General features: G+C 41.2%; 1 protein-coding gene across 2 annotated transcripts; it reads right to left on the bottom strand.

Moving 5' to 3' along the window:
- Positions 1-446: 446 nt before the first annotated feature.
- Positions 447-23,458, bottom strand: PDCD2L (programmed cell death 2 like). Of its 2 annotated transcripts, XM_042917901.1 has the most exons (8): positions 23,114-23,458; positions 22,860-23,026; positions 22,676-22,736; positions 21,108-21,481; positions 20,046-20,156; positions 11,093-11,241; positions 7,337-7,410; positions 540-623 (listed from the first exon to the last, which is right to left on the bottom strand). In XM_042917901.1, exons 1-7 carry the CDS (start codon positions 23,219-23,221, stop codon positions 7,340-7,342), a joined length of 1,041 nt encoding a protein of 346 aa, XP_042773835.1. In that variant the 5' UTR covers positions 23,222-23,458; the 3' UTR covers positions 540-623; positions 7,337-7,339. The 2 variants fall into 2 exon arrangements, with proteins under 2 accessions (XP_042773834.1, XP_042773835.1); XM_042917900.1 differs by lacking the exon at positions 7,337-7,410 and having other exon boundaries at positions 447-623; positions 23,114-23,455.
- Between the last annotated feature and the right edge of the window lie 4,079 nt (positions 23,459-27,537).

The following is a 27,537-nucleotide window of genomic DNA, read 5'->3' on the forward strand; positions in this document are numbered from 1 at the left end:
CTGTGATGCTGCAGGGGCAGAAGGTAGGCATGGGTGAGGCTGGGGATCGTCGGGTGGGAGAAAGAGGGGCAGGTCTCAATAGCCAGTGTCACAGGGTGGGAATCTCAGGAAGCTGGAGCAGATCAAGAGGCTTGATCTGTCAGCATGCAGGGACGGCAGCGGAGTGCACTGAAGTGCGGTGGCAGCACTTAAGAGGCCGACCAGGGCTCCTGGCTCCCCAGCTGGTAGTGCAGGAACACTCGCCCTCTGGGCTGGAGGGGAGCCACATTCTGTGTGTAAAATGCCCAGACAAGCCACTGACCCTGGAAGGGTAGACCAGCCCACAGCCAAGAGGTTCTAAGTCTCGCTTCTGCCCCAGTACAGGTGCCATAAAGCAAAAAGGACAGCACTTAAAACACAAAGAGTTAATAGTTTGTGAGTCAAAATGAAGTAAAAATACACAAATCTGGACATTAAAATTTGTTTTAATTTATGTAAAGAAAAGGAAATTCTCTACTTAAATAATGGTTCATCTGGGTCTTCTTGTATAATACAAAGTTCTTCCATGGGAGTCTGACAATTTTCAGGCCAGCAACTCTTCTCACATGTATAAATTAGAATTGTTCCAAATTCCACAGAAAGACCTGAAAAATATAACATATTCCAGCAAAGAGACAGTGTCAGGAGATACACTCAATATTTGAAGGTTTGATTAGTAGACGGAGGCCAGACTCTGGAGCAAGACTACGTGGGTTCAAATCCCAGCTCTACCACTGAGCAAGTGATTTCACCTCTCCATAATAATGACTGTATTTATCATGAGAAGATTGTTTTGAGGAGGATTATATAAACTAATACACGTAAGATACTTAGAACAGAGCCTGACACGTCTTAAGTGATCACCATAAAACAAAGAGGTTAAGTAACTAGAAGATAACTGAAGGAGAAAGATGATGCAATATCAGCACACGTGGTGTTGCTACAGGAGTGATTTTACCCAATAAGCCGAAAAAATAATTAGGAAAAGCAAAAGCAGCGCTCACTAGCTTTCATTCACAACACACTCATCCTCTTTCACAAAGCAAGTGACTGCTGATGACAAAAAGCAGATTTATTAGGAAAATATACTTTAAAGTCTTTAGTACAACTGTCTAGGATATCGGACACTGACCATTTAAAAATATGTCATGTGGCGTCTGGCTGGCTCAGTTGTGTGAGTTTATTTTTCTTAAAAAAATTTTTTTTAATGTTTTTATTTTATTTTTGAGAAAGAGACAGAGTGTGAGCAGGGGAGGGGCAGATAGGGAGACAGAGGATCCAAAGCAGGCTCTGAGCCTTCAGCAGAGAGCCTGATGTGGGGCTAGAACCCATGAACTGCAAGATCATTACTTGAGCCAAAGTTGGACGCTTAGCTGACTGAGCCACCCAGGTGCCCCTCTTTTTCTTTTTTAAAAAAAAAATTTTTTTAGTTTATTTATTTTGAGAGAAAGAGAGCTCATGAGTAGGGGAGGGGCAGAGAGAGAGGGAGAGGGAATTCCAAACAGGCTCCACACCATCAGCACAGAGCCCAACCTGGGGTTCAAACTCATATCTTGAGATCGTGACTGGAGCCAAGATCAAGAGCCAGATGCTTAACCAACTGAGCCACCCAGGCTCCCCTCAGTTGTGTGACTCTTGATCTCAGGTTTATGAGTTTGTGCATGTTGGATGTAGAGATTACTAAAAACAAACAAACAAACAAACACACACACAAACAAAAAAACATTTAAGATAAACAAACAAACAAACAAATAAGAATATATTATATTAATAGAACACACTACCTCAAAGAAAGGATTCAGGCCAAAAAAAAAAAAAAATTCCAAAGAGTTTACAAAACTTTATCAATGGACAATGCCATGAAGAATAACATCAAGAAAATACAACTGAAAAGAACTCCCATTGATGGCAGAACAGGAAAACAGGAGTCAAGAGGAGTTGGGCAATTGGTTTGGAGGAGCAAAAGAAAAACACTTTGAAAGGAAAATGCAGGCAGGGATGATGGAAAGAAAAGCATCAAAGACTGAACTAACAAGGCCAAAATAAAGCTGACTAAGAAGAAATGACCTGGTGAATGTGAGATAATTTCCAACCAGAATGTGCAACATGCAGTCTGCAGAAGGCATGAGAAGGTTAGAGTCTGAGAACCAGTAGCCACCAGGGTAGGAAAGAAGGAGGAGCAGGGAATCAGAGGCAACAGAATACCAAATAGCAGAGTTATGTACAGGAGGCCTGAGCCCAGAGACCTGCCACAGTAGAAGGGCAACGGAGGGGTAGGAGAAAAAGGAAACAGATATGGGGGTCAAAACAGCCCCATTACGTATCTAATGAAAAACATCAGAAGCCACAAGGAACAGAAAAGAGGTGAAACGTAATTACAGGTAGAAAGGAAAGGCTTGAGAGAATCTCAATGAATGCAAAGGGAAAGAAAAAGGATGTGAACACAGGAGAGGAGAAAGGTGACCAATGCAACTGGTCAACGCAAAGGCCCCACGCTAGGTGCAGAGATTAAAGAAATAAAAAAATCTAGGGGTGCCTGGGTGGCTCAGTCAATTGAGTGTCTGACTTTAGCTCAGGTCGTGATCTCATAGTCTGTGAGTTCGAGCTCCACGTTGGGCTCCCTGATGTCAGTGAAGAACCTGCTTCAGATCCTCTGTCCCCTCCTGTTTCTGCCTCTCCTTTGCTCATGCTCGCTCTCTCTCAAAAAAAAATTAAATTTAATTAAAAAAAAAGGAAATTTAAAAATCTTTAAAAAATTACTAATATACTTGGGGGTGGAGCAGGGCACAAATGTCCTTGTTATAGTAAAGAGCCAAACACATACTATCTAAAACTGACAGATGGAATGAATGTAATTCTCTTAACTTCAGAAGGATCTTTTAGAAACTAGGTGAAAGAACCCATTGCCTACAGTGAAAGAACCCAACTGCCTCACATACACTTACTTTTTCTTATGTTAAATTTGCATACATTTATTCCAGTATTTTTAATTAGTATGTACTGAACTTTCCTATCTTTAAATTTTTTCTAGCCATCCAACTATCTAAACTTTCTACCTACATTTATGTCAAGGATGAGGACTAGAATGATGTTGATTAGTGTTAGTAATGGTGATTTCCAAGGTTCACCACACATTTACAGAAAACCTTCAACATAACATTCAGGGGTCAGAAAAACTGCAGGAGGGGTGCCTGGTTGGCTCAGTCAGTAGAGCGTGTGACTCTTGATCTTGGGGTTGTAGGTTTGAGTCCCACGTTGGATGCAGAGATTATTTAAAAGTAAAATCTTAAAGGGGCACCTGGGTGGCTCAGTCGGTTAAGCGTCCGACTTCAGCTCAGGTCACGATCTCGCGGTCCGTGAGTTCAAGCCCCGCGTCAGGCTCTGGGCTGATGGCTCAGAGCCTGGAGCCTGCTTCCGATTCTGTGTCTCCCTCTCTCTCTGCCCCTTCCCCGTTCATGCTCTGTCTCTCTCTGTCTCAAAAATAAATAAAACGTTAAAAAAAAAAAAAAATAAAAAAAAATAAAAGTAAAATCTTAAAAAAAAAAAAATGGCAGGAAATAGTCAACAAGTAAAAACTTTAAAAACAGACCACTTCTTAAAGATATAAAAGGAGAACTCATAAAGCAAAAAAAAAAAAAAAAAAAAAGGTGGTATGGAAAAGTTTCAGAAAACAAAAAAGATCTTCTCAAAAATAAAGATAGGATGGCCAAACTAAATTCAAGAGAAGGGTTAGAAGATAAAGCTAACAAAGACGTAAAGATAAAACAGAAGCAGTCAGGCCCAACAGCCATACACCATATGTGCAAAGTTCCAGAATAGGCCAAATCCATATAGGAATGGAGGAGAGTGACACCTTAGACAGGGAGGGGTATACTGCCCAGGAAGGAGGCCCAAGGGGCTTTCTGGGGCACTGCAAACACTCCCTATGTTAATCTGGGAGGTGATGACAAGAGTGTATTTATGCAAAAAGTCGTCAAACTGTAGGCTTAAGATTGGCACAATTCACTGTGTGCTTTCTTTTTAAAAAGGAAGTACATGGCAAAGATTTCCCGATTATGAAACCAAAAGCACAGGCAACAGAAGTAAAAACAGACACACTGGACTATATCAAAAACTTATGTGCATCAAAGGACACAACAGTGAAAAGGCAACCTACAAAATGAAAGAAAATATTTGCAAATCATACCAGATAAAGGGTTAATACCCAGAATATAAAAAGGACTCCTAGGGGCGCCTGGGTGGCTCAGTCGGTTAAGCGTCCGACTTCAACTCAGGTCACGATCTCGCGGTCTGTGAGTTCGAGCCCCGCGTCGGGCTCTGGGCTGACGGCTCAGAGCCTGGAGCTGCTTCGGATTCTGTGTCTCCCTCTCTCTGACCCTCCCCCGTTCATGCTCTGTCTCTCTCTGTCTCAAAAATAAATAAGCGTTAAAAACATTAAAAAAAAAAAAAAAAAAAGGACTCCTACAACTCAACAATACAAAGTCAAATAATCTGACTACAAAATGAAGATTAAGACTTGAGTAGACATTTCTCCCAAAATGATATGTCAATGGCTAACAAGCCATTTATATGAAAGGATGCTCAACACCATTAACCATTAGGGGATATGCAGGGCATCTGGGTGGCTCAGTCAGTTAAGCGTCTCTCTCTTTTTTTTTTTATGTTTATTTATTCTTGAGAGAGAGAGGGAGACAGAGTGTGAGCGGGGGAAGAGTGGGGGAAGGAGAGGGAGACACAGAATCTGAAGCAGGCTCCAGGCTCTGAGCTGTCAGCACAGAGCCCAAGACCTGAGCTGAAGTGGGACTCTTTACTGACTGAGCCACCCAGGCGCCCCCAAGCATCTGACTCTTGATCTCAGTTCAGGTCATGATCCCACAGTTCATGGGATCGAGCCCCACATCTGGCTCTGCGCTGACAATGTGGAGCCTTCTTCCTTCTTGTTATTCTCTCTCTCCCTCTCTCTGCCACTCCCCTTCATGCATGCACTCTCTCTCAAAATAAATAAATAAACATTTTAAAAAATTCATTAGGGGAAATGCAAATGTAATCCCAATAAATACGTCACATCCATTTGGATGGATACTATAAAAACAAACAACACCCCTCCCCCCAAAAAAACCCCAGAAAACAAGTGTTGGTGAGGATGTGGAGAAAATGGAATTCTTGTGCACTGCTGATTGGCAATATAACATGGTGAAGCCACTATGGAAAATATTATAGTGGTTCCTCAAAGAATTAAAAATAGAATTACCATATGATCCAGCAATTCTGCATCTGGTATATATATCCAAAAGAAGTGAAAGCAGGATCTTGAAAAGATATCTGTACACCCATGTTCATAGCAGCAATATTCACAATAGCCAAGTAGAAGCAACCCAAGTGTTCAACAAACGAACTGATGAACCACATGTGGAATATCCACATGACAAAATATTGTTTGCCTTTAAAAAGAAAGGACTTCTGACACATGGTACACCATGGATGAACCTCAAGGGCATTATGCTAAGTACAATAAGGCAATGTCAGAGGACAAATACTATGATTCCACTTATATGACGTATCTAAAGTAGTCAAATTCATAGAAACAGAATGGTGGTTGCCAGAGGTTGGGGAGAGGCAGAATTGGGGAGTTGTTAACGGTTACAGTTCCAGTTTTGCAGGAGGAAAAAGCTCTGGAGATTGGTTGCACAATATCGTGAATAAACTTAACTTTACTAAATTGCACATTTAGAATGGTTAAGATACTAAATTTTATGTTATATATTTTTTACCGCAACTAAAAAGATGAATAAAGTACAAAGTTGAAGAAAACTCTTGGGAAGCAAAATAAAAATCAGACAACAAAAGAGAACAGAATCTAAATAGGAAAACAAACATTTCACTAACAGAAGCTCCTGTAAAGGCACAACAAGAAAAATAGAATATCTTCAAGGAAATTGAAGGACATGAGTTTCTGAACTGAAAACACCTACCAGCTACTCAGCACAATATACACAATTTCAGAATAACAAGGATAAAGTAAGGATTCTAAAAGTGACCTGGGGGCACCTGGGTGGCTCAGTCAGTTAAGTGTCCAACCTCAGCTCAGGTCGTAATCTCATGGTTCGTGAGTTCAAGCCATGCATCGGGCTCTGCACCGTAAGTGCTTGGGATTCATTCATTCTTTCTCTCTCTCTCTCCCCAATCCCTCCCACCCACCCCCCCCACACACACTTGGGCCTGCTCTCTCTCTCCTCTGTCTCAAAATAAATGAATAAACTTAAAAAAAAAAAAAAAAGTGACCTGAAATAAGAGGACTAAAGGCCAGCATGGGACTGTTTTCCATAAGCAGGCTGCTAAAAGAATGAGGTAATATCATGGCACCTCATATTGGGTGTAGAGAGTACTTAAAAATAAAATAAAAGAAAGGTAATTAAATCTTTAAAATTCTGAAAAAAATTACTAATGGCTTAGAATTCCATACCTGACTTTATTATGTGCATAAAGATAGGATAAATGTATCTTAAGACCGATGGGGTACTTTAAATACCTATTTCCCACAATCCCTCTTCAGGAAACTACTGGAGAAAATGCTGTATCAAAACTGAAAGGATAAACCGAGAAAGAGGCAGATCAGAGTTCCAGGAAAACAGGGGACCCACTTGGAAGAGGGGCAAAGCGATACCAAAATAAAGGCAGAAGGTGACCCAGAATGACAGCAACACTAGAGATGCGGAAGGCCTAGAGTTCAGACTAGCTCAGGAGAACAAGGCACATGGGACAGGTCTTCAGGGAAATAAACATGGAGCCGGGTTGTCTGGAGTTGGACTTGTGAGGAAAATAATACTGAGAACCTCCAGGAGGGTGTGAGAAGAACTGGCCATAAGAATGAAACAGGTATTGGGGCGTCTGGCTGGCTTAGTCCGTTAAGCCTCCAACTTCGGCTCACGTGATGATCTTGTGGTTCATGAATTCAGGACCCACGTTGGGCTCTGTGCTGGCACCTTGGAGACTGGAGCCTGCTTCGAATTCTTTGTCTCCCTGTCTCTCTGCCCTCCCCTGTTTACTCTGTCTCTCTCTCAAAAATAAATAAACATTAAAAACAATGTTTTTAAGACTGAAACAGGTATTATTAAGTCCAAGAACATGTGATCACAATACACTGCTTTGCTAACTACAAACAGACTAACTACAAAATTACAAACATTGACCAGGAGTATGGGAGAAAGCAATAGGGTGAGGAAGAATGGGAGGGGGCTGTAAGAGATCCCAGATCCCCCATGCCAATTCAGAAATTCAATTGATGATGTCTAAAAGAGGTAAATGTAAAAAGTAGTACCTTTTATTTAGAAGTACAAAAATAAATTCTAGAAGAACAGCCCGGAGTGCTGCCAGTGTCTCCCTTGAGTGCAACTAGATGGCAGAGGGGGTGAGAGTGGGGCGTAGTGGTTTGTTAGAAGCCTTTCAGGATTATGCAACTTTAGACATTGTGAACATTGTGAAATTTCATTCAATAAATAGGGAAGACACTGGTGTTTCATAACAGTATTAATTGTCAGCAACATAAAAATCTATCTTCAGTATTTGTGTACTATATGTGTTCAAAGCACACTGCCTATTTAGCAGACAAAAGACTACAACAAATATACATAATTTCTTTTCTTGTGTCAAATGAGTTTTTTAAAAGTTCATATCTTTTTTTTTTTTTTTTTTTGAAGTAAACTCTACCCCCAATGTGGGCCTCAAATTCACAACCCTGAGATCAACAGCTCCATGCTCTACTGACAAGCCAGCTAGGCTCCCTTAAAAAGTTCATACCCTTTATTTAAAAAAATTTTTTTTAAGTTTATTTCTTTTGAGAGAGAATGAGTGCATGCATGCATGTATGCAAGCAGGAGAGAGGCAGAGAGAGACGGAGAGAATTAGCAGGTTCCGCACTGTCACCACAGAGCCCTACGTGGAGCTCGATCTCACAAACTGTGAGATCATAACGTGACAAAATCAAGAGTCAGAGGGGCGCCTGGGTGGCTCAGTCGGTTAAGCGGCCGACTTCGGCTCAGGTCATGATCTCGCAGTCCGTGAGTTCGAGCCCCGCGTCGGGCTCTGTGCTGACAGCTCAGAGCCTGGAGCCTGTTTCAGATTCTGTGTCTCCCTCTCTCTGACCCTCCCCCGTTCATGCTCTGTCTCTGTCTCAAAAATAAATAAATTAAAAAAAAAAAAAAAAAGTTAAAAAAAAAAAAAAATCAAGAGTCAGACGCTCAATGGACTGAGCCTCCCAGGCACTCCAAGTTCATATCCTTTGATAAAAAGATGTGACTTCTAAGATTCAATACTGAAGAAATACTTAAAATTACAGAAATGCCTTTACAGAAAGGGCATTAATTAAATGATTATTTATAGTAAAGAAAAAGAAAGAAACAGTTGAAATGTACAATAACTTCGGAAATCGCTAGGTAAAATGGAACTTGCACTGGGTAATATATTCAATGACACTGGGAAATTCTGCGAAGAAGGAACAGAAGTATGAGAACAATTTTGTTTTAATCTCTTAATGTGTACAGAAACAAGAAGAGAAAAAATATGTATCGCCAGCAATTATCTCCAGGTAACTGGATTTCTGAAGTGAGTATTATACTTACAGTTTAAAAAATAAATTAATACAAGCAAAAGAGAAACATCAACAAAATGAAGACAACCTACAGAATAGGAAAAAATATGTGCAAATCATATATTTGATAAAGGGTTAATATCCAAAATATATGGAGAACTAATACATTTTTTCCTAAACAACGAATACTCATTTATTTAAGTTGGCTTAATTACTTCCATTAAACCTAATTGTTATTATTATTGCTTTGCAATAATTGTTTTTTCCATTGTCTTTACAAGAATCTCCAAAGCTATTTTTAAATTTTTTTAATGTTATTTATCAAAAAAAAAATTTTTTTAACATTTCCTCATTTTTCTGAGAGACAGCACAAGCGGGGGTGGGGCAGAGAGAGAGAGAGGGACACACAGAATCTTAGGCAGGCTCCAGGCCCTGAGCTGTCACCACAGAGTCCGACACTGGGCTCGAACTCCCGACCGGTGAGATCATGACCTGAGCTGAAGCTGGACGCTTGCTTAACTGATTGAGCCACTCAAGCACCCCAATGTTTATTCATTTTTGAGAGAGACACAGAGTGTGAGTGGGGGAGGGGCAGAGAGAGGGAGACATGGAATCTGAAGCAGACTCCAGGCTCCAAGCTGTCAGCACAGTGCTCAACACGGAGCTCTAACTCTCATACTTCGAGATCATGACCTGAGCCAAAGTCGGACGCTTAACAGACTGAGCCACCCAGGGTGCCCCATCACCAAAGGTATTATGAGCTTGTACAGCTGCTCAAATGGTGTTTTTCTTCATAGAAATATAATTCACATGCCGTAAAATTTACCATTTTAAAGTGTACAATTCAGTGTTTTTTAGTTTCTTCACAGAGTTATAGAAACATGTTCACAACCTACTTCCAGAACATTTTCATCTCTCCAAAAGGACACCCATGCCCATACCCATTAGCAATCACTCCTCATTCTTTCTTGGCGCCCCTCACCCAGCCCCTGGAAACCATGAATCTACTTTCTGTTTCAATGGGTTTACCTATTTTGGGCATTTCATATGAACAGAATCATACAATTTGTAGCCTTTTGTGACAGGCTTCTTTTCACTTAGCATGATGTTTTCAAGGTATAATCATGTGTAGCCATGTATAATGTAGTACTTCATTTCTTCTTCTGATAGAATAATATTCTATGAAGGTATATTTTGTCTATGTATTAATTAGTTAATGGGACATCTGAGTTATTTCTACTTTTCGGCTATTATATGAATAATGCTTATATGAGCATTCACATACAGGTTTTGTGTAGACATAGGTTTTCAATTATCTTAGGTATATACCTAGGAGTGGAATTGCTAGGTCACACAATGGCATTTTTAACAACATTACCAAAACTTTTTCATCATTTTATACCAGATGCTGCCAAAGATGCCAAGACAGAAACACTCTCTTACATGGCTGACAGCAACATAAACTGGTACAGACCTATTAAGTAGCAATTTGTTAACATGACATAGATAACGCTTATACACGGTTATTAAAAAGAATGCATAAAATTGGAATAGACAAGAACTTTATCAGTCTGATAAAAAGCATTTACAAAAACCCTCCAGTTAACAGGTAACTACTTACTGATTAAAAAATGACTGCTTTACTCCTATGATCACAAATATTACAAAAAGGGGTGCCTGGGTGGCTCAGTCAGTTAAGCATTGGACTCTTGATTTCAGTTCAGGTCATGATCTCATCATCATGGGGCTGAGCCCTGCATTGGGGTCCTCGCTGGGCATGGAGCCTGCTTAAGATTCTCCTTCTCCCTCTGCGCTTCCTTTGCACGCATGTAGCTCTCCCTATCTCAAAATAAATAAACAAACGTTTAAAAAAAAAAAAAAGGAGGGGTGACTGGGTGGGTCAGTCAGTTAAGTGTCTGACTCTTGGTTTTGGTTCAGGTCATGATCTCAGGTTTCATGAATTCAAGCCCCACATAGGGCCCTCCACTGACAGCATAGAGCCTGCTTAGAATTCTCTCTCTCTCTTTCTGTCCCTCCTGTGCGCGCGCTCAATCTCTCTCTCAAGATAAATAAATAAACTTAAAAAAATAATAATACAATGCTATGAAAATAATTTTTTTTTATTGTAAACTCTATACCCAATGTGGGGCTTAAACTCACAACCCCAAGATCAAGAGTCCAATGCTCTACCAACTTAGCCAGCCAGATGGCCCCACTATGAAAATCATTTTAAGGATAGAATATGGCTTGGCCTCTGACTCTTGATTTCGGTTGGCTCAGATCATGATCTCACAGTTTGTGAGATCAAGCCCCACATTGGGCTGTGTGCTGAAAGCATGGAGTCTGCTTGGGATCTCTCTCTCCCTCTTTATCTGTCCCTCCCCCACTTGCGCACTGTCTCTCTCTCAAAATAAATACACATTAAAATAAAATAATTCCAAGTTAGTGCAATAAACCCACAAGCTCAAATTAATAAAGGGCTATTACCTAAATTAGTGCTTCTGAGCATGCTGACCAGTGCTGGCATAAGCTGAAACTCAAATATCCTTCGGACTCCACAGTAGCTGCAGGCTGGGGGCTCAGTGATTTCTGATGTAGGGCAGGTCAAAAAAAGTGGTTCGCCACTCCAAGAGTACCTAGGGCAAGGGAACAAAGAACCCTGAATGAGGACCACATACAAGTCACATTCCAGTATTGAAGGCCATACTCTGCAAACTTTGTTTCCTTCTTGAAGAGTACCAGGAGCAAAACCAGACAGCAAAGAAAATCCAAAGGCCCCAAAACAGTAGCAAGTCTGTAAAGCACAGCGAGTTACCTGAAGTCTTATCAATGCTTGATTCAAAGTCTAGGCAAAGGCACTAAAACCAATGTGGAACTGAATCTAACTAAAATTGCAACACAGTCCAGACTCCACTCCAAGGCAGATTAAAGGGATTTAGACCTCCACCACCAGCCTTACAGAAGAAGGGGCACGCCCTGCTAAGGAGCAGATATTTACTTCAGTATCTGATCTTCTTCAACATACAATGCCCGCTAAACCATAAAAAGAAAAGATACTAAATTTGTAAAGCAGCAGAAAAATTTAACCCATAAAGAAAGTCAATACAAGAATACCCACAGGGGCGCCTGGGTGGGTTAGTCGGTTAAGCGTCCGACTTTGGTTCAGGTCATGATCTCACAGTTTGTGAGTTCGAGCCCCGCATCAGGCTCTGTGCTGACAGTTCAGAGCCTGGAGCCTGCTTTGGGTTGTGTGTCTCCTGCTCCCTCTGCCCTTTCTCCCCTCCCCCCACTCATGCTGTCTCTCTCTAAAATAAATAAACATTAAAAAAAAGAATACCCACAGATGAGATGATGGAACTGTCCGAAAAAGACTTTAAAATATCAATATGAGGAGTGGGATAAAACAAATAATAAAATATCAATCATAAACATGTAAAAGAATCTAGTAGAAAAGGCAGACACGCATAAACAGATAAGGAAATTAGCACAGAAATAAAAACTAAAGAGACTGAAAGAGCAATACTAGAAGTGAAAAATGCTGTATCAGAATAAAGAACTTCATTCAATAAAAGTTTACAGCAGGCAGGAAACAACAAAAAAAATCTGTGAATGTGAGGAAAACAGAAACATCCAAAATGAAACAAAAAGTAAAAAAAATAAATAAATAAAAATGAAACAGGGCCTTTAAAAACAATGGAACAATTTTAAATTGTCTAAACATACAAGTAACTGGAGTCCTTAGAAAAAGCAAATAGGAAAGAAGAAATATTTGCAGAGATAACGGCCAAAATTTTTTCCAAAATTCATGAAAAGACATCAACACAAAAATCCAAAAAGCTCAGTAAATCCCAAGCAAGATAAATTAAAACACATAGTCACTGAAGTACATAATAGTTTTAATTATATAAATACAACAAAAAGAAGAACAACAATTAAGAATTACAGCTAATTTCTGGGGCTCCTGGGTGGCTCGGTTGGTTGAGCGTCCGACTTCGGCTTAGGTCATGATCTCGAAGTCTGAGTTCGAGCCCTGCGTCGGGCTCTGTGCTGACAGCTCAGAGCCTGGAGCCTGCTTCGGATTCTGTGTCTCCCTCTCTCTCTCTGCCCCTTCCCTGCTCATGCTCTGTCTCTCTCTGTCTCTTAAAAATGAATACATGTTAAAAAAATAAAAAATAAATAAAAAAAGAATTACAGCTAATTTCTAATAGAAATGCTAAAGGCAACAAGACAGTGGAACAAAATCTTTCCAGTGTTGAATGGAAAACAACTAAAATACATCCAATAAAAATGTCTATTAAAAGAAATATTAATAAATACATTCTTAGACAAAACCTGAGTGGCTGTTTCCAACAAACATGAACTTAAAAAAAAAAAATTAAAAGTCCTTCAGGCATAGGGGTAATACCAGATGGAAGCCCAGCAGGAAGGAATGTAGAGCACCAAAAGGGTAAATGGGAAGATAAACATAAAAGACTTTCTGATCATTAATTTTAATATTAAAGATTTTTTTTCCAAGTAATCTTTACACCCAACGTGGGGCTCGAACTCACAACCCTGAGATCAAGAGTCACATGCTCCAATGACTAAGCCAGCCCAATTGTTATTTTTAATTTTATTATATAATATATAATCTATGTACATTATATAACATATATATGTTATAAACTATCCACATAAACTATCGATTATTTCAAGCAAAAATAAAAATGTATTACGGGATATAAAGCATATATAGAAGTGAATACACGAAAACAAGATCACAAAGGGCAGGGAAAGCTAAATGGGAATCTGTGATATGGTTCATAAAATAGCAAACTACTGGGTGAAGGTAGACTGCAGTAAGTCAGAAATGCACATTATAATCACTATAGCAAACACTTTTCATGGCAACAGAAAGGGCATAAAATCATAAACTAAAAATACTCAATTCACTGAAGAGAAGGTTAAACAAAAGGGGAAAGAGGGACAAAAAATAAAGAGGAAAAAGGGGCATCTGGGTGGCTCAGTCGGTTAAGCGTCCGACTTCGGCTCAGGTCATGATCTCACAGTTTGTGAGTTCGAGCCCCGCGTCAGGCTCTGTGCTGACAGCTTGGAGCCTGGAGCCTGCTTCCAATTCTGTGTCTCCATCCCTCTCTCTGCCTCTCCCCAGCTCATGCTCGCACTCTGTCAAAAATAAATAAACTTAATAAAATAAAATAAAATAAAATAAAATAAAATAAAATAAAAGAGGAAAAAGCCAATACCAGAATGATAAAATTAACCTACTACCAATGATTACATTAAATGGACTTAAGACTCTGTAAAAGGCAAACAGTCTGGATAAAATAAAGGCAAGACCCATACATAAGCTGTTTAAGAAGCATACTTTAGGTACCACCTCACACTGTCAGAATGGCAATTATCCAAAAGACCAGAAATAACAAGAGTTGGCCAGGGATGTCGAGAAAAGGGAACCCTCCTGCACCGTTGGTGGGAATGTAAACTGGTGCATACACTGTGGAAAACAGTGTGGAGTTTGCCAAAGAATTAAAAACAGAACTACCATATGATCCAGCCATCCCGTTTCTGGGTATTTATTTGAAGGAGACAAAAAACACTAACTCAAAAAGATATTTACCCTCATGTTCACTCCAGCATTACTTATAATACCCAAGACATGTAAGTAACCGAAGTGTCCATTGACAGATAAATGGATATATATATATATATATATACACACACACACACACATACACACACACACACACACACACACACACACATATGTATGTGTGTATATACACATACAACCCACAAAAGAATACTCAGCCATAAAGGAGAATGAAATCTTGCCATTTGCAGCAACATGGATCGGTCTCGAGGACATAATGCTAAATGAAATAAGTCAGAGAATGAAATACTGAATGATATCGCTTATATGCAGGCCCTAAAAAACAACAAAAAAACAAACCAAACTCATACAGAGAAGAAACTGGTGGTTTCCAGAGACAAGGGATCAGGAGTGAGAGAAACAGGTGAACTGGTTTGTTTTCTAAGTTTATTTATATATTTTTAAATGTTTTTAAATATTTATTTTTGAGAAACAGCGCATGAGCGGGAGAAGAACAGAGACACACACACACACACACACACACACACACACACACACACACACAATCCGAAGTAGGTTCCAGGCTCTGAGTTGTCAGCACAGAGCCTGACATGGCACTCGAACCCAGGAACTTTGAGCCAAAGTAAGATATTTAATTGACTGAGCCTCCTAGGCCCCCCATATAGTTACATTTTAACATTCCTCTCTCCCTAAGAAGACAAAAGTGATCCATAATAGAAACTGGTGTTGCAACAACTGTATATAAAAAAGAACCTTGACCCTCATACATTATATATAAAAATTAACTCAAAATGGATCACAAACCTAAAAGTAAGAACTAAAACTGAAAACAACTATAAAAAAAACACAGGAGGGGCGCCTGGGTGGCTCAGTCGGTTAAGCGGCCGACTTCAGCTCAGGTCATGATCTCGCAGTCCATGAGTTCAAGCCCCGCGTTGGGCCCTGTGCTGACAGCTCAGCGGAGCCTGGAGCTTGCTTCCGATTCTGTGTCTCCCTCTCTCTCTGTCCCTCCCCCGCTCATGCTCTGTCTCTCTCACTCTCAAAAATGAATAAATGTTAAAAAAAAAAAAAATTAAAAAAAAACACACACAGGAAATGGGCACCTGGGTGGCTCAGCTGGCTGAGCATCCAACTCTTGGTTTTGGTTCAGGTCATAATCTCACAGCTTCATGGGTTCGAGCCCCACATTGGGCTCTGGGTTGGCAGTGCGGAGTCTGCTTGAGATTCTCTCTCTCCCCCTCTCTTTCTGCCCCTCCCCCACTTGTGTTGTCTCTGTCTCTCTCAAAATGAATAAATAAACTTAAGAAAAAAAGGGGGGGGGGTGTGTGCCTGGGTGGCTCAGTCGGTTAAGCATCCGATTTTGGCTCAGGTCATAATCTCACAGTTTGTGAGTTCAAACCCCACATCGGGCTCTGTGCTGACAGCTCAGAGTCTGGAGCCTACTTTGGATTCTGTGTCTCCTGCTCTGCTTCTCCCCTGCTCACGTGCTGTCTCTCTCTCTCTCAAGAATAAACATTAAAAAAAAAAAAAAAAAGAACTTAAAAAAAAAAAGAAAACACAGGAAATCAAACATAACAAATCTTGTTACCTTTGGTTAGGCAGAATCTTCTTAGGAAATAAAAATATGAACCACCAAAACAATAAAACTGTTAAGTTGGACTTGATCAAAATTTAAAACTTCTCTTCAAAAGACCCTATTAGTAAGTGAAAGACTGAAGCACCTGGGTGGTTCAGTTGGTTAAGCATCCAACTTCGGCTCAGGTCATGATGTCACGGTTTGTGGTTTGAGCCCCGCACTGGGCTCTGTGCTGACAGTTCAGAGCCTGGAGCCTGCTTAGGATTCCGTGTCTCCCTCTCTCTCTGTTCCTCCCTCACTCATGCTCTGTCTCTATCTCTCAAAAACAAATAAATGTTAAAAAAAAAATTAAATAAAAAATGAAAGGCAAGCCAAAGATTATCAAGATATAAATCATACTGACAAGGACACATTCTGTACTCCAAGAAAAATCAAGACCCTTGGACTCCAGATACGAGCCTCCCAAACCCCCTTCTCCAGAATGGCATCAACATTCATCCAACTTCACAATCGGGAACCTCAAAACCACTTTTGTTGCCTTCCAATTTTTTCCTCTCACACCCAGAGGTCACTAAGACCTGTCACTATAGAAATATCTCTCAAATTTATCTCCTCCTTCCCATATCCTCTGTTTTGATCCAAACTCTTTTACCACCTCTCACCTGGATTCTTCTCTCATCTCAGAGTGATCATCACTCTGCTGGCAACTACTGGCTACAGGATAAAGTACAAATTCTTTAGTAAGACACGGAGTGAAAATATACAATCTGAGCATCTAATCCGTGGCAGTGCTAGGTACCAAGCATGAGGAGCACCCAGTCTGGCAAGAAACACAACAGGGGTGTGTGCCCTGAGGATGTCAAGGTATGGGACTATAGGAGCAAAAGGGAACGGACGGTCTTTAAGTCAAGCTTCTCTCAATTGACACCGTCGTGTCCAGCTCACTGAATTGCCACTGCCCCAGTGCTATGCATCTGGGCTGTGACTCATAGCATACTGGACCTATAATCCCTCCAGCAGGGTTTAGGGCTCAAGTCTGTCCCTCTTGCACAATGCCTTTCCAAGGCAGAAGCCTCTCATCTCTCCTCTGTGTTTCCTGCATACTTGTTCACAGCTCTGTTGGGCACACATCATAGCGTATAGTGTTGTCGCCTCCGTGACCAGCACCGAGGACAGTGATTACGGTCCTCCTCCACCTCAGCACACAGTAACTCAGCCCTTCAAGTAGGAGGGATCACTGTGGGCCGTGAGTCTCACTGGTAAGAGATCCCTCCCAGGGGCTGGTCTCCAAGCTGGGAGTCACTGCCACTGTTGAGGTGTCATACCATCAAAAATATTTGTTTGATCTGAAAATTCTGTTGAAGGTATAATTTGGGCACGTTTTCATGAGGGCACATATGCTATGAGATATCTAGCTGTCATACCTAATTAAGAAAAAGAAGATAAATTGGATTTTCATCAATAAAATGAGGATGCAAGAATTAAGAGCAAAGTCTGACTTTGTGCTAAGTAGTAAAAACTATAATCACACAATACATATCAAGAACATTTACATTTCAAACCTTTGATCCTGAATTTCACTTCTAGAACTAGACTTTCGGGAAATGACATTCTAAGATTTTTGAAGGGGGTGTGTAACAGCACTAAAACTGTGCAAAAGTGAGGGGCGCCTGGGTGGCTCAGTCAGTTAAGTGTCTGACTCTTGGTTTCAGCTCAGGTCATGATTTCACGGTTCATGGGTTTGAGCAGGTTTGAGCCCCTCTCGGGCTCTGAGCTACAGCGTCAAGCCTACTTGGGATTCTCTGTCTCCTCTCTCTGCCCCTCTTGTGCACATGTGCACACGCGCGCTCTCTCTCTCTCTCTCAAACATACACAAACATTAAAAAAAAAAAAAACAAACCTGTGCAAAATTGAAACAAATTAGATGGGAACAATTAGACATCCAAAGATATATCCGGAGGCAATGTCAAAATCAAACAAACCAAGAAAATTAATCATAATAAAGGCGTAATCTCCCTAATACATAAAGAGTTCCTAAAAATCAAATGGACCAAGAACTTATGGAAAAATGGACAAAAGATATGGATAGGAATGATTCAAAAACAGAGAAAGATGCTCATAATAAGAAACAAGCAAAATGAATTATACCCCGATGTTTTCACTTGAATTGGCAGAAGTACAAAAGCATGAAGCTCACACTATGGGTGAGGCTATGGGAAAACAGGCACTTACAGGTTGCCAGTAGGAACTGAAGTCCTAGGAGGGTCACTCTGGTACTATTAATCAAAATTACAACTCTGTACAGCCTTTCGCTTAACTATCCCACTTCAGGGAACGTAACCCCAGATATACCTGCATATGTGCAAAATGACATTAGGTGCAAACCTATTCACTAGTATAATGTATAAGAGCAAAAGTCTGGAAACAACATTAAATGTCCATAAATCAGGAAAACAGACAAGTGACTACACTACTATAAAGTCTATTAAAAAAAAACAATCAAAGCTCTGTGGGGCACCTGGCTGGCTCAGTTTGCGGAACATGCAACTCTTGATCTTGGGGTTGTGAGTTCAAGCCCTATATTGGATACAGAGATTACTTAAAAATAAAATCTTCAAAAAAACAAAAAATCAAAGTTCTCAATGTACTAAAAGGATATTCCTAGATTCTGTGTACTTAAAAAAAAAAAATTATACTGTATGATCCAAATTATGTGTGCTTTTTAAAAGTTTATTTATTTTGAGGGAGGGAGAGAGAGAGAGAGAGAGAGAGAGAGACAGAGACAGAGAGAGAGAACGAGTGGGCGAGTGACATAGAGGCAGGAGAGGGAGAGAGAATTCCAAGCAGGCTTGAATTCACAAACCAGGAGTGAGAGCATGACTTGAGCCAAGATCAAGAGTTGGATGCTGCGGGTGCCTGGGTAGCTCAGTTGGTTGAGCATCCAAAATCAGCTCAGGTCATGATCTCACAGTTTGTGAGTTCAAGCCCCACATCAGGCTTGTTGTTGTCAGCACAGAGCCCGCTTCAGATCTTCTATTGCCTCCCCCCCCAACTCCTCTGTCTCTCCTCTGCTCGTGCTCTCACTCTCACTCTCAAAAGTAAAACATTAAAAAAAAAAAAAAAAAAAAAAAAAAAAAAAAAAAAAAAAGAGCTGTACACTTATCTGACTAAAGCATCCAAGCACCCCTGCGCTTATTTAATTTTTAAGTAATCTCTATACCCAACATGGGGCTTGAGCCTATAACCCCGAGATCAAGAGTCACATGCTCTTCTGACTGAGGCAGCCAGGTGCCCCCTGAATATGTTTTATTTTTTTATTTTTTTATTTTTTTTAATTTTTTTTTAATGTTTATTTTTTTTTTAAGAGAGAGAGCGAGACAGAGTGTGAGCAGGGGAGGGCCAGAGAGAGAGGGAGACACAGAATCCGAAGCAGGCTCCAGGCTCTGGGCTGTCAGCCCAGAGCCCGATGCGGGGCTCGAACTCACGGACTGCGAGATCGTGACCTGAACTGAAGTCGGACGCTTAACCGACTGAGCCACCCAGACGCCCCCCCCGAATATGTTTTAAAAACATACAATTCCAGGCTACCTGGGTGGCTCAGTCAGCTAAGTATCTGACTCTTGATTTCCACTCAGGTCATGATCTCATGGTTCATGAGATCAAGTTCCCACGTCAAGTTCTGCACTGACAGTACACAGCCTGCTTGGGATTCTCTCTCTCTCCCTCTTTTTCTCACTGTCTCTCTGCCCCTCCCTGTGCACACGCACACTTACTCTATCTCTCAAAATAAATAAATACATTTTTAAAAAATAAATAAAATTAAAACACATAATTCCTACCTACATGCATGCATCAAAATGCATAAAAAAATAAGTGAACATAATATATTAAAATCTTAGTCTCTTGGGGCATCTGGGTGGTGCAGTTGGTTAAGCATCTAACTCTTGATCTCGGCTCAGGTCGTGATCCTCACAGTTTGTGAGTTCAAGCCCAGCATTGGGCTCTGCAATGATGTTGCAGAGACTGCTTGGGATTATGTCTCTACTTCTCTCTAACCCTCCCCGGCTTGCGCTATTTCTCAAAATAAACTTAAAAAAAAATAAAATAAAATAGAATAAATGAAAAAATCTTAGCCTCTTGGTTTGGGGAATATTACAGATTCTGGTTTTCTCATGATATTTCCCAGTATTTTCCAAACTAACATGTATTACTCTTATAATCAAGAAAAACAATAAAAGAAAATGAGCCTTTACCTCAAAATCTGCTCCTGACAAGCAGCAATTCTTTTCATGAATTTGTAAAATATCTTATCTCCACTTTTAATTGTGGTCTTCTCATATTTTTCATCACCATCACCAGGAAGACTAAGAAAAGCAGAAAATGCTTTTGAGTGTCTATATCCAGATAATTACAATATTTAGAAGAGTAAACAAGTTAATGCACACAACTTAAAAAATAATAAATTTAATACCTTATAATATCTAACATAATCCCCTGCTCTGCTTCCTAGTTATTTTTCCCAAGCTCTGCTCCCTAGTCATTTTCAACTCTGGGATGATTATCTGCAATTTTAAAAGTCCTATGCCCATTGACTCTCTCCATTTCTTTGTCCATTATAGATTATTTTCAGACACCAACGGGTCTGCAAACACTCCAACATTATTCCGAAAAGCTTACAAAGGAAACAGCTCTGGTAAAAAACAAATAAACAAATGAACAAACAAACACAGGTTATCTTTCCAAATATCCTATTATAATAGCAAAAATGACCATGCTTCTTTCTTTAGGGGGCTTTGGTTTATAAAGCCTTTCAAGATCTCCTCTCTCATGTGACTCCTAAAACCCTCTGGTGAGACAGACAACAGAGATACCAACACGACTCTCATTTTACTGATGAGCCGAGGCTCTGGCAGGGTCTCTGAAGTCCTAGGCCAGTTCCTGAGCCACAGCCAAGAGTTAAAAAACAAATGGCATTTTTCTAAGTTACCTGTCTGAGCTATACATTTAAAAACAGAAAAAAAAAAAAGAGACAGTAAACACATGCTCTTCTGGTGAAGCTGGCAACCCTAACTTCTTTGTTCCTTTTCTTGAGGGTACTTATGAACAGAGCAAAGTGTTTTCAAGCTAACTCAGGGTTGGCTGGTAAGATCCTCCGTCGGTCTTCCTTTCTCATCAAGAGGAGTGAAGCAGAAAGGTGCTACACACACCTTCTGCCTGAAAAAGTTTCCCCAACTACCAGAATAAAACCAAAGGGCACCTACTGTGGCAGCTTCCCGGTCAAGTCACCTGTCACCCTCAGCAGCACACATTCTCACCTTTGGGAAAGCAACTGTTCCATATCCATTCCTTCTTTCTGTTGATAATCCCTCAGAAGGCAATGAGCGTGGTCTAGACTGACAAAGTCCCTGTAGTCATCCTCATCTACAACACACATGTAGTAGGGCAGGAACTGGGGCGCCAGGGAAGGCAGGGCCATCTCTTCCCCGGGAGAAACAGGAGGAGCAGCGCCCAGGACAGTATCCTGCAGGTGGAGATCTCGGAGCTGAGCAGTACAGTCTGTGTCTTTGGCGCTGTGGGGATCATTTCCAAAATCCAAGGTACGCTGTGGTGGTGGCACCTCCTCACTGTCACTTCCCCAGTCATCTGCACCTTCACACCAATCCTCAGCTGCAAGGCCGTTTTCCTGTTTCTGGAAAAATATCCAGTGAATCAAGTCCAGTGAATCAAGATCACTTGGGTGATCTCACCTATTCCCTTGGCTTGAGCTACAAATCCCTTCACCTTCCTGAGGGAGCCTTCGCACCAGTATCTTCCTCTCTTGCACACTCTGATTCAACTTTCTGGACCCCATTCACCCAAAGCATGTTGGAGGTGACAAAAAATTGTCTTCCCTTTTCAGGGGCAGTGTGACAGATGTAGTATGGTGGTTTTTTCAACCACCTATTCCACACTCTTTCAGTTGTGCTTCATGTACTGCAGAAGTTGGCAGGAAAGAACTACATTTCCCAGACTCCTTAGCGGTTAGAGTTCCAGATATAATCAGGGCTCCCTTAATCAGGTCCACTAGGGAGACACAAACTTGAAACAGAATGAAGTGGAGAGAGAGGCCATGAAGCAAAAGTCTGTAGATAGATATAAAGCAAGGATCTGGAGGCAAAAGATCTGACAAGGGCAGCTTCCAGTTCACCAGACCACATCTCAGCTTTCTGACTGTGGATGCAGAAGGTGGTCTAGCAGCTCCTGAACAAGCCCATTCTCAGATGTGGTTCTGAAGGTCATTCCTGGAGTCGCCCCCTCCAGCCTATCCAATGTTAGTAAAAACCTAGTTCTTTCAACTTTAACAGTTCAGTGCTTTTTTATTACCTGCAACTGAACCCTGACAAATACAGGCAGACACCAGATCTTCATCTTTTCATTCCTGATATTGCTGGTACCATGCCTGGCACATGTTAAGAACTCAGTGTATATATAAGGTGACATCCAGGCAAAGGGAAGCTGAATTTTTGTTCTGCAGCTACCAACTTGCCCTACTTTTTGATTTCAATAAATTCAGATTTCTTATTAAATGTTTTTTATACACATGTACACACATGACACTAAGCATATGTACTATAAAACACACACAATACGTGTTACATATAACCGCGTACACATCCATACTTTTTTCCAAACAGAAACATCAGGGAATTATGTGCCTCAAGGCCTTCAGTGTATATTAAAAGAAACAACAAAAATCTTAAGATAGCATTTCATGGTTCAGAAAAGTGCAAAAACCACTCCAACATACTTCAAAGGCCACTGCTTAAAGTTTGTCTTAAACGACATTCTGGAAAATACCCTCAAATTACAGCAAATCATAATACGCTGGTCACAACCGGTTTACCTGTGCGTCCTGCGCCTCTTTTTCTCGAGTCTGCAGGCACTGGGAGCGGAACACCTTCCAGCTTCAGGGTAAAAATAAATGGCAGTGAGGGTGCAACGCAGAGCACCAGCCAGCGGTTGTCGCTATCCCGTGTGGCTGGTGCGGACCCCAGCTCCCACCCACCCTGCTGAACTTCCCCGCCTACCTGCGCGCTCCGCCCATGCTGCACCTGGGGCGGGGACAAGCGAATACGTACAGTAGCCGATGAAACGGGGAGCCTTCCAAGGGGCAGTATACCTGTACGACCAGGGCAAGAGGCTGCCTGCAACGTTCACACACTGGCCTCGGCGCTGCTACGGAGGGCAAGGCGTCCTGAGGACAGGTAAGGCGCTCAGACCCGGGCTCTGCCCAGGGACTTCACCAGCACCCGCCGACCCCAGCTCCGGGGCCCCACCTCACCGGAAGGCCGCCCAGCTTGCTAGCGGTCCAGGCGCCCGACCCCGTGGGGCGGCCACGCACTGCAGTGTCTCGAAGCCCGAGCAGCACTGGCTTCCGGACGGCCGCCATGACGACGAGGCGCCCACGTGGAAAGGCGAACTACGGCAGCCGAGCCGGTGCTCCTCTCCGCGCATGCGTCTCGCTACAACCGCGAGACGGCCCCGCCCCCTTGAGATCCTTCAGTGGATGACAGGCGACTGCTGCTGTTGTGGGCTAAGAATCCAGGAGCCTCAGATATTCTGTGCCTCCGAATGCACTGAGGTAGGAAGTACTCACGATCTGCTTTAAAATAGTCTTGCCAAACAATTTTACCTTAAGTGGAATTATAGTATTATCGTTAAGATACACACAAAAAGTCTTTAATTTTTACAGGTACATCAAAATGCTTATAGAGGAAATTATGGAGCAGTCCGTGAGTTGATAAATGTTTACATTTGGTGTCAGGCACATAGAGATCTATTATACTATTTTTATATGTTTGGAATTTTCTGTAATCGTTTTTTCAAATGCCCGTGGTACAACAACCTAGGTAATTTCAAAAACATCATGCTAAGTGAAAGAAGCCAGACACAAAAGGCCACATTCTGGAAAAGGTGAACTTCGAGGAAAGAAATCAGATCAACTGTTACCAGGGTTTGGGTTCACGGGGTAGGGATTGACCAGAAAGGGGTACCAGGAACCTTCTGAGCTGATGAAAATGCTGTATATTGGGGCACTGGGTGTGTCAGTCGGTTAAGTGTCTGACTTTGGCTCAGGTCATGATCTCACGGGTTCGTGAGTTCGAGTCCTTCATTGGGCTCCACATTGACAGTGCAGAGCCTGCTTGGGATTCTGCCCCTCTCCCACTTGCACATGCTCTCTCTCTAAATAAATAAATAAAACTTAAAAAAAGAAAAAGAAAAAGAAAACACTGTGTATCTCAACTCTGGTGGTTGCATCACTATGTATTTGTCAAAACTGCACTCCAAAAGGTGAATTTTACTGTATGTAAACTATACCTCAATAAACCTGACCTTTTAAAAACACATGTTGCAAAAGCACTATTCAGTCTTCATACAGTAGCGTGAAAAGGAAGTGTCGATGGGGCGCCTGGGTGGCTCATTCGGTTAAGTGTTTGACTCTTGGTTTAGGCTCGGGGTGAGATTGAGCTCTGCATTGGGCTCTGCACTGACAGTGTGGGGCCTGCTCTGGATTCTCTCTCTCTCTCTCTCTCTCTCTCTCTCTCAAAATAAATAAACTTAAACAAAGAAGAAAAGAAAGTGTAGGTTTTCAATGATTGACACCTTCAAAGCAGTATATAATTGCCTCATGTTTGCTTCCAGCCCCATCACAGGAGACCTGGAGACAAAATCAGCTTGTTACTGGTTCATCACTGCCAATCTGATAGCTTTTAAAAGGCATTGTGAAGTCTGACCTTGGTGTTCACTTCTCGTCTAGCCAAATAGGCTGGATGACTTGGCAGATACTTGTTATTTTAGCTAGGTTTCTCAAGACATATATTTTAATTATTGAAAAAAGAACCTACAAAATTGGTATTCTTGCTAACACAGCAAGAGATCTTCCAACAGTTACTGAGCTTTCTCCAATATCAGTCATCTGTTTCTATAACACTACCTACTACAATCTCTTGATCAAAGTGTGATCGCAGCATGAAAGCTACTTAAGATGAATCTTCAAGATGTTAATCGCTGCCACCTTCTGGAATTCCAGAGGCAACTTAACACCAAATTTGACAGAAACATTTTTGTGGGGTCCTTGGGACGGTACAACAAAAAGGTGCTTGCATGTGTGAGATTTGAAGGATTCCACTTAATTAATGATTTTATAGTTTGGACTTCCCTGTCAGATTCACACACTTCTTTGTTATGATACAGGTTTTTTTTGTGAATGTATGTATGTATGTAATCTCTACCCCCAACGTGGGGCTCGCACTGATAACTCCAAGATCAAGATCACATGCTCTGCTGACAGACAGCGAGGCGGGGCCCCCAGTTTGTATTTACTTGAGCAAGTACAAAATGAAAATGTTGAAAGCTGCTTGAATCTCACACTGAAGAGCTGTTTATGGTGGCTAATTTTATGCATCAACTTAGTTGGGCTAAGAGATGCCCAGATAGCTGGTGAAACATTAATTCTGGGATTGTCTGTGAGGGTTAGAGAATAGCATTTCAGTCAGTAGATGGAGTAAAGAAGATCTGCTCTAACCTGTGTGGATAGGCATCACCACCGAGGCTGAGGGCCCTAAGAGAACAAAAAGGGAGAGGAAGGGAGAATTCTCTTTCTTGAGCTGAGACATCCATCTTCTCCTGCCCTCAGACAGCAGATTGAAACATACCTGCCTCGTTCTTTCTGGGTCTCCAGCTTGTAGATCGCATATTGTGGGACTTCTCAGCCTCCAGAATCACAGGAGGGATTTGGAGCCAATTCCCATGATAAATCTCCTTACATATATCTATAGCCTATTGGTTCTGTTTTTCTGGAAAACCCTAAATAATACACTGTTGAAGAACTCACAAGTGGAAGCTACAAGTGATAGTGCTGGTGATGGGGGGAGAGAATAAGACAGGGCCAAGGGACGTGTGGCCAACGGACATGTGCTGGCTCCTCCTGCATAGGACAAGACGTGAGACTTGGCCTCTGGCCTAGAGGAGCAGTGCTCCTACTCCTAAGAGACCTTTCATGTGAAGCCAAGTGAGCCTGAGGAACTCTACCACCTAGAATTTTTCTCTCTACAGACTTTTTTGTGCTTGCTCCTTTGTAATAGAGAAAGTGCTTCTGATGAGAAAAGGCATTCACGATCAAAAAACTGCTAGAACTGATACCTGAATTCAATAAAGTCACAGGATATAAAATCAACGTACAGCAATCAGTTGCATTTCTATACACCAATAATAAAGCAGCAGAAAGAGAAATCAAGGAATTGATCGATCCCATTTACAATTTGCGTTTACAATTTACAAAATACAAACTGCCATTTACAATTGCATCAAAACCCATAAAATACCTAGGAATAAACCTAACCAAATAGGTAAAAGATCTGTACGGTGAAAACTATAGAAAGTTTGCGAAAGAAACTGAAAAAGATACAAAGAAATGGAAAAACATTCCCTGCTTGTGGATTGGAAGAATAAACACTGGTTTGTTTCTTAATATTTATTTACTTTGAGAGAGAGAGATAGTGCGAGTGGGGCAGGGGTAGAGAGAGAAGCAGAAAGAAAGAATTTCACGAACCATGATATCATGACTTGAGTCAAAATCAAGAGTTGGACGCTTAACCGACTGAGCCACTCAGGCACCCCAGGAAGAATAAATATTGTTAAAAACTCTATACTACCCAAAGCAATCTACACATTCAATGCAATCCCTATCAAAATAACACCAAAATTCTTCACAGAGCTAGAAAAAAACAATTCTAAAATTTGTATGGAACCACAAAAGACCCAAAATAGCCACAGTAATGTTGAAAAAGAAAACCACAGCTGGAGGCATCACAATTCCCGACTTCAAACTGTATTACATAAAGCTGTAATCATCAAGATAGTATGGTATTGGCACAAAAACAGACACAAAGATCAATGGAATAGAATAGAGAACCCAGAAATGGACCCACAAATTTATGGCCAACTAATCTTCGACAAAGCAGGAAAGAATATCCACTGGAAAAAGACAGTCTTTTCAGCAAATGGTGTTGGGAAAACTGGACAGTGACATGCAGAAGAGTGAACCTGGACCACTTTCTTACACCAGTCACAAAAAATAAACTCAAAATGTTTGAAAGACCTAAACGTAAGATAGGAAGCCATCAAAATCCTAGAGGAGAAAACAGGCCACAGCATCTTCTTACTAGACAGTCTCTGGAGGCAAGGGAAACAAAAGCAAACATGAACTCTTGGGACCTCATCAAGACCAAAAGCTTCTGCACAGTGAAGGAAAGAATAAAATTAAAAGGTAACAGATGGAATGGGAGAAGATATTTGCAAATGACATATTAGATAAAAGATTAGTATCCAGAATGTATAAAGGATGTATCAAACTCAACACCCAAGAAATAAATAATCCAGTGGAGAAACAGACAAAAGATTGAACAGATACTTTTCCAAAGACGTCCAGATAACTAACAGACACATGAAAAGATGCTCAACATCACTCATCATCAGGGAAATACAAATCAAAACCACAGCAAGATATCACCTCACACCTGTCACAATGGCTAAAATGAACAACTCAGGCAACAGATGTTGGTGGAAGATGTGGAGAAGAGGAACCCTTTTGCACTGTTGGTGGGAAGGCAAACTGGTGCAGCCATTCTGTAAAACAGTATGGAGTTCCCTCAAAAAAGTAAAAATAGAGTTACCTTACAACCCAGCCACGGTACTACTAGGCAT

This window comes from Panthera leo, chromosome E2 (assembly GCF_018350215.1).
Source record: "Panthera leo isolate Ple1 chromosome E2, P.leo_Ple1_pat1.1, whole genome shotgun sequence".
Lineage (NCBI taxonomy): Eukaryota > Metazoa > Chordata > Mammalia > Carnivora > Felidae > Panthera > Panthera leo.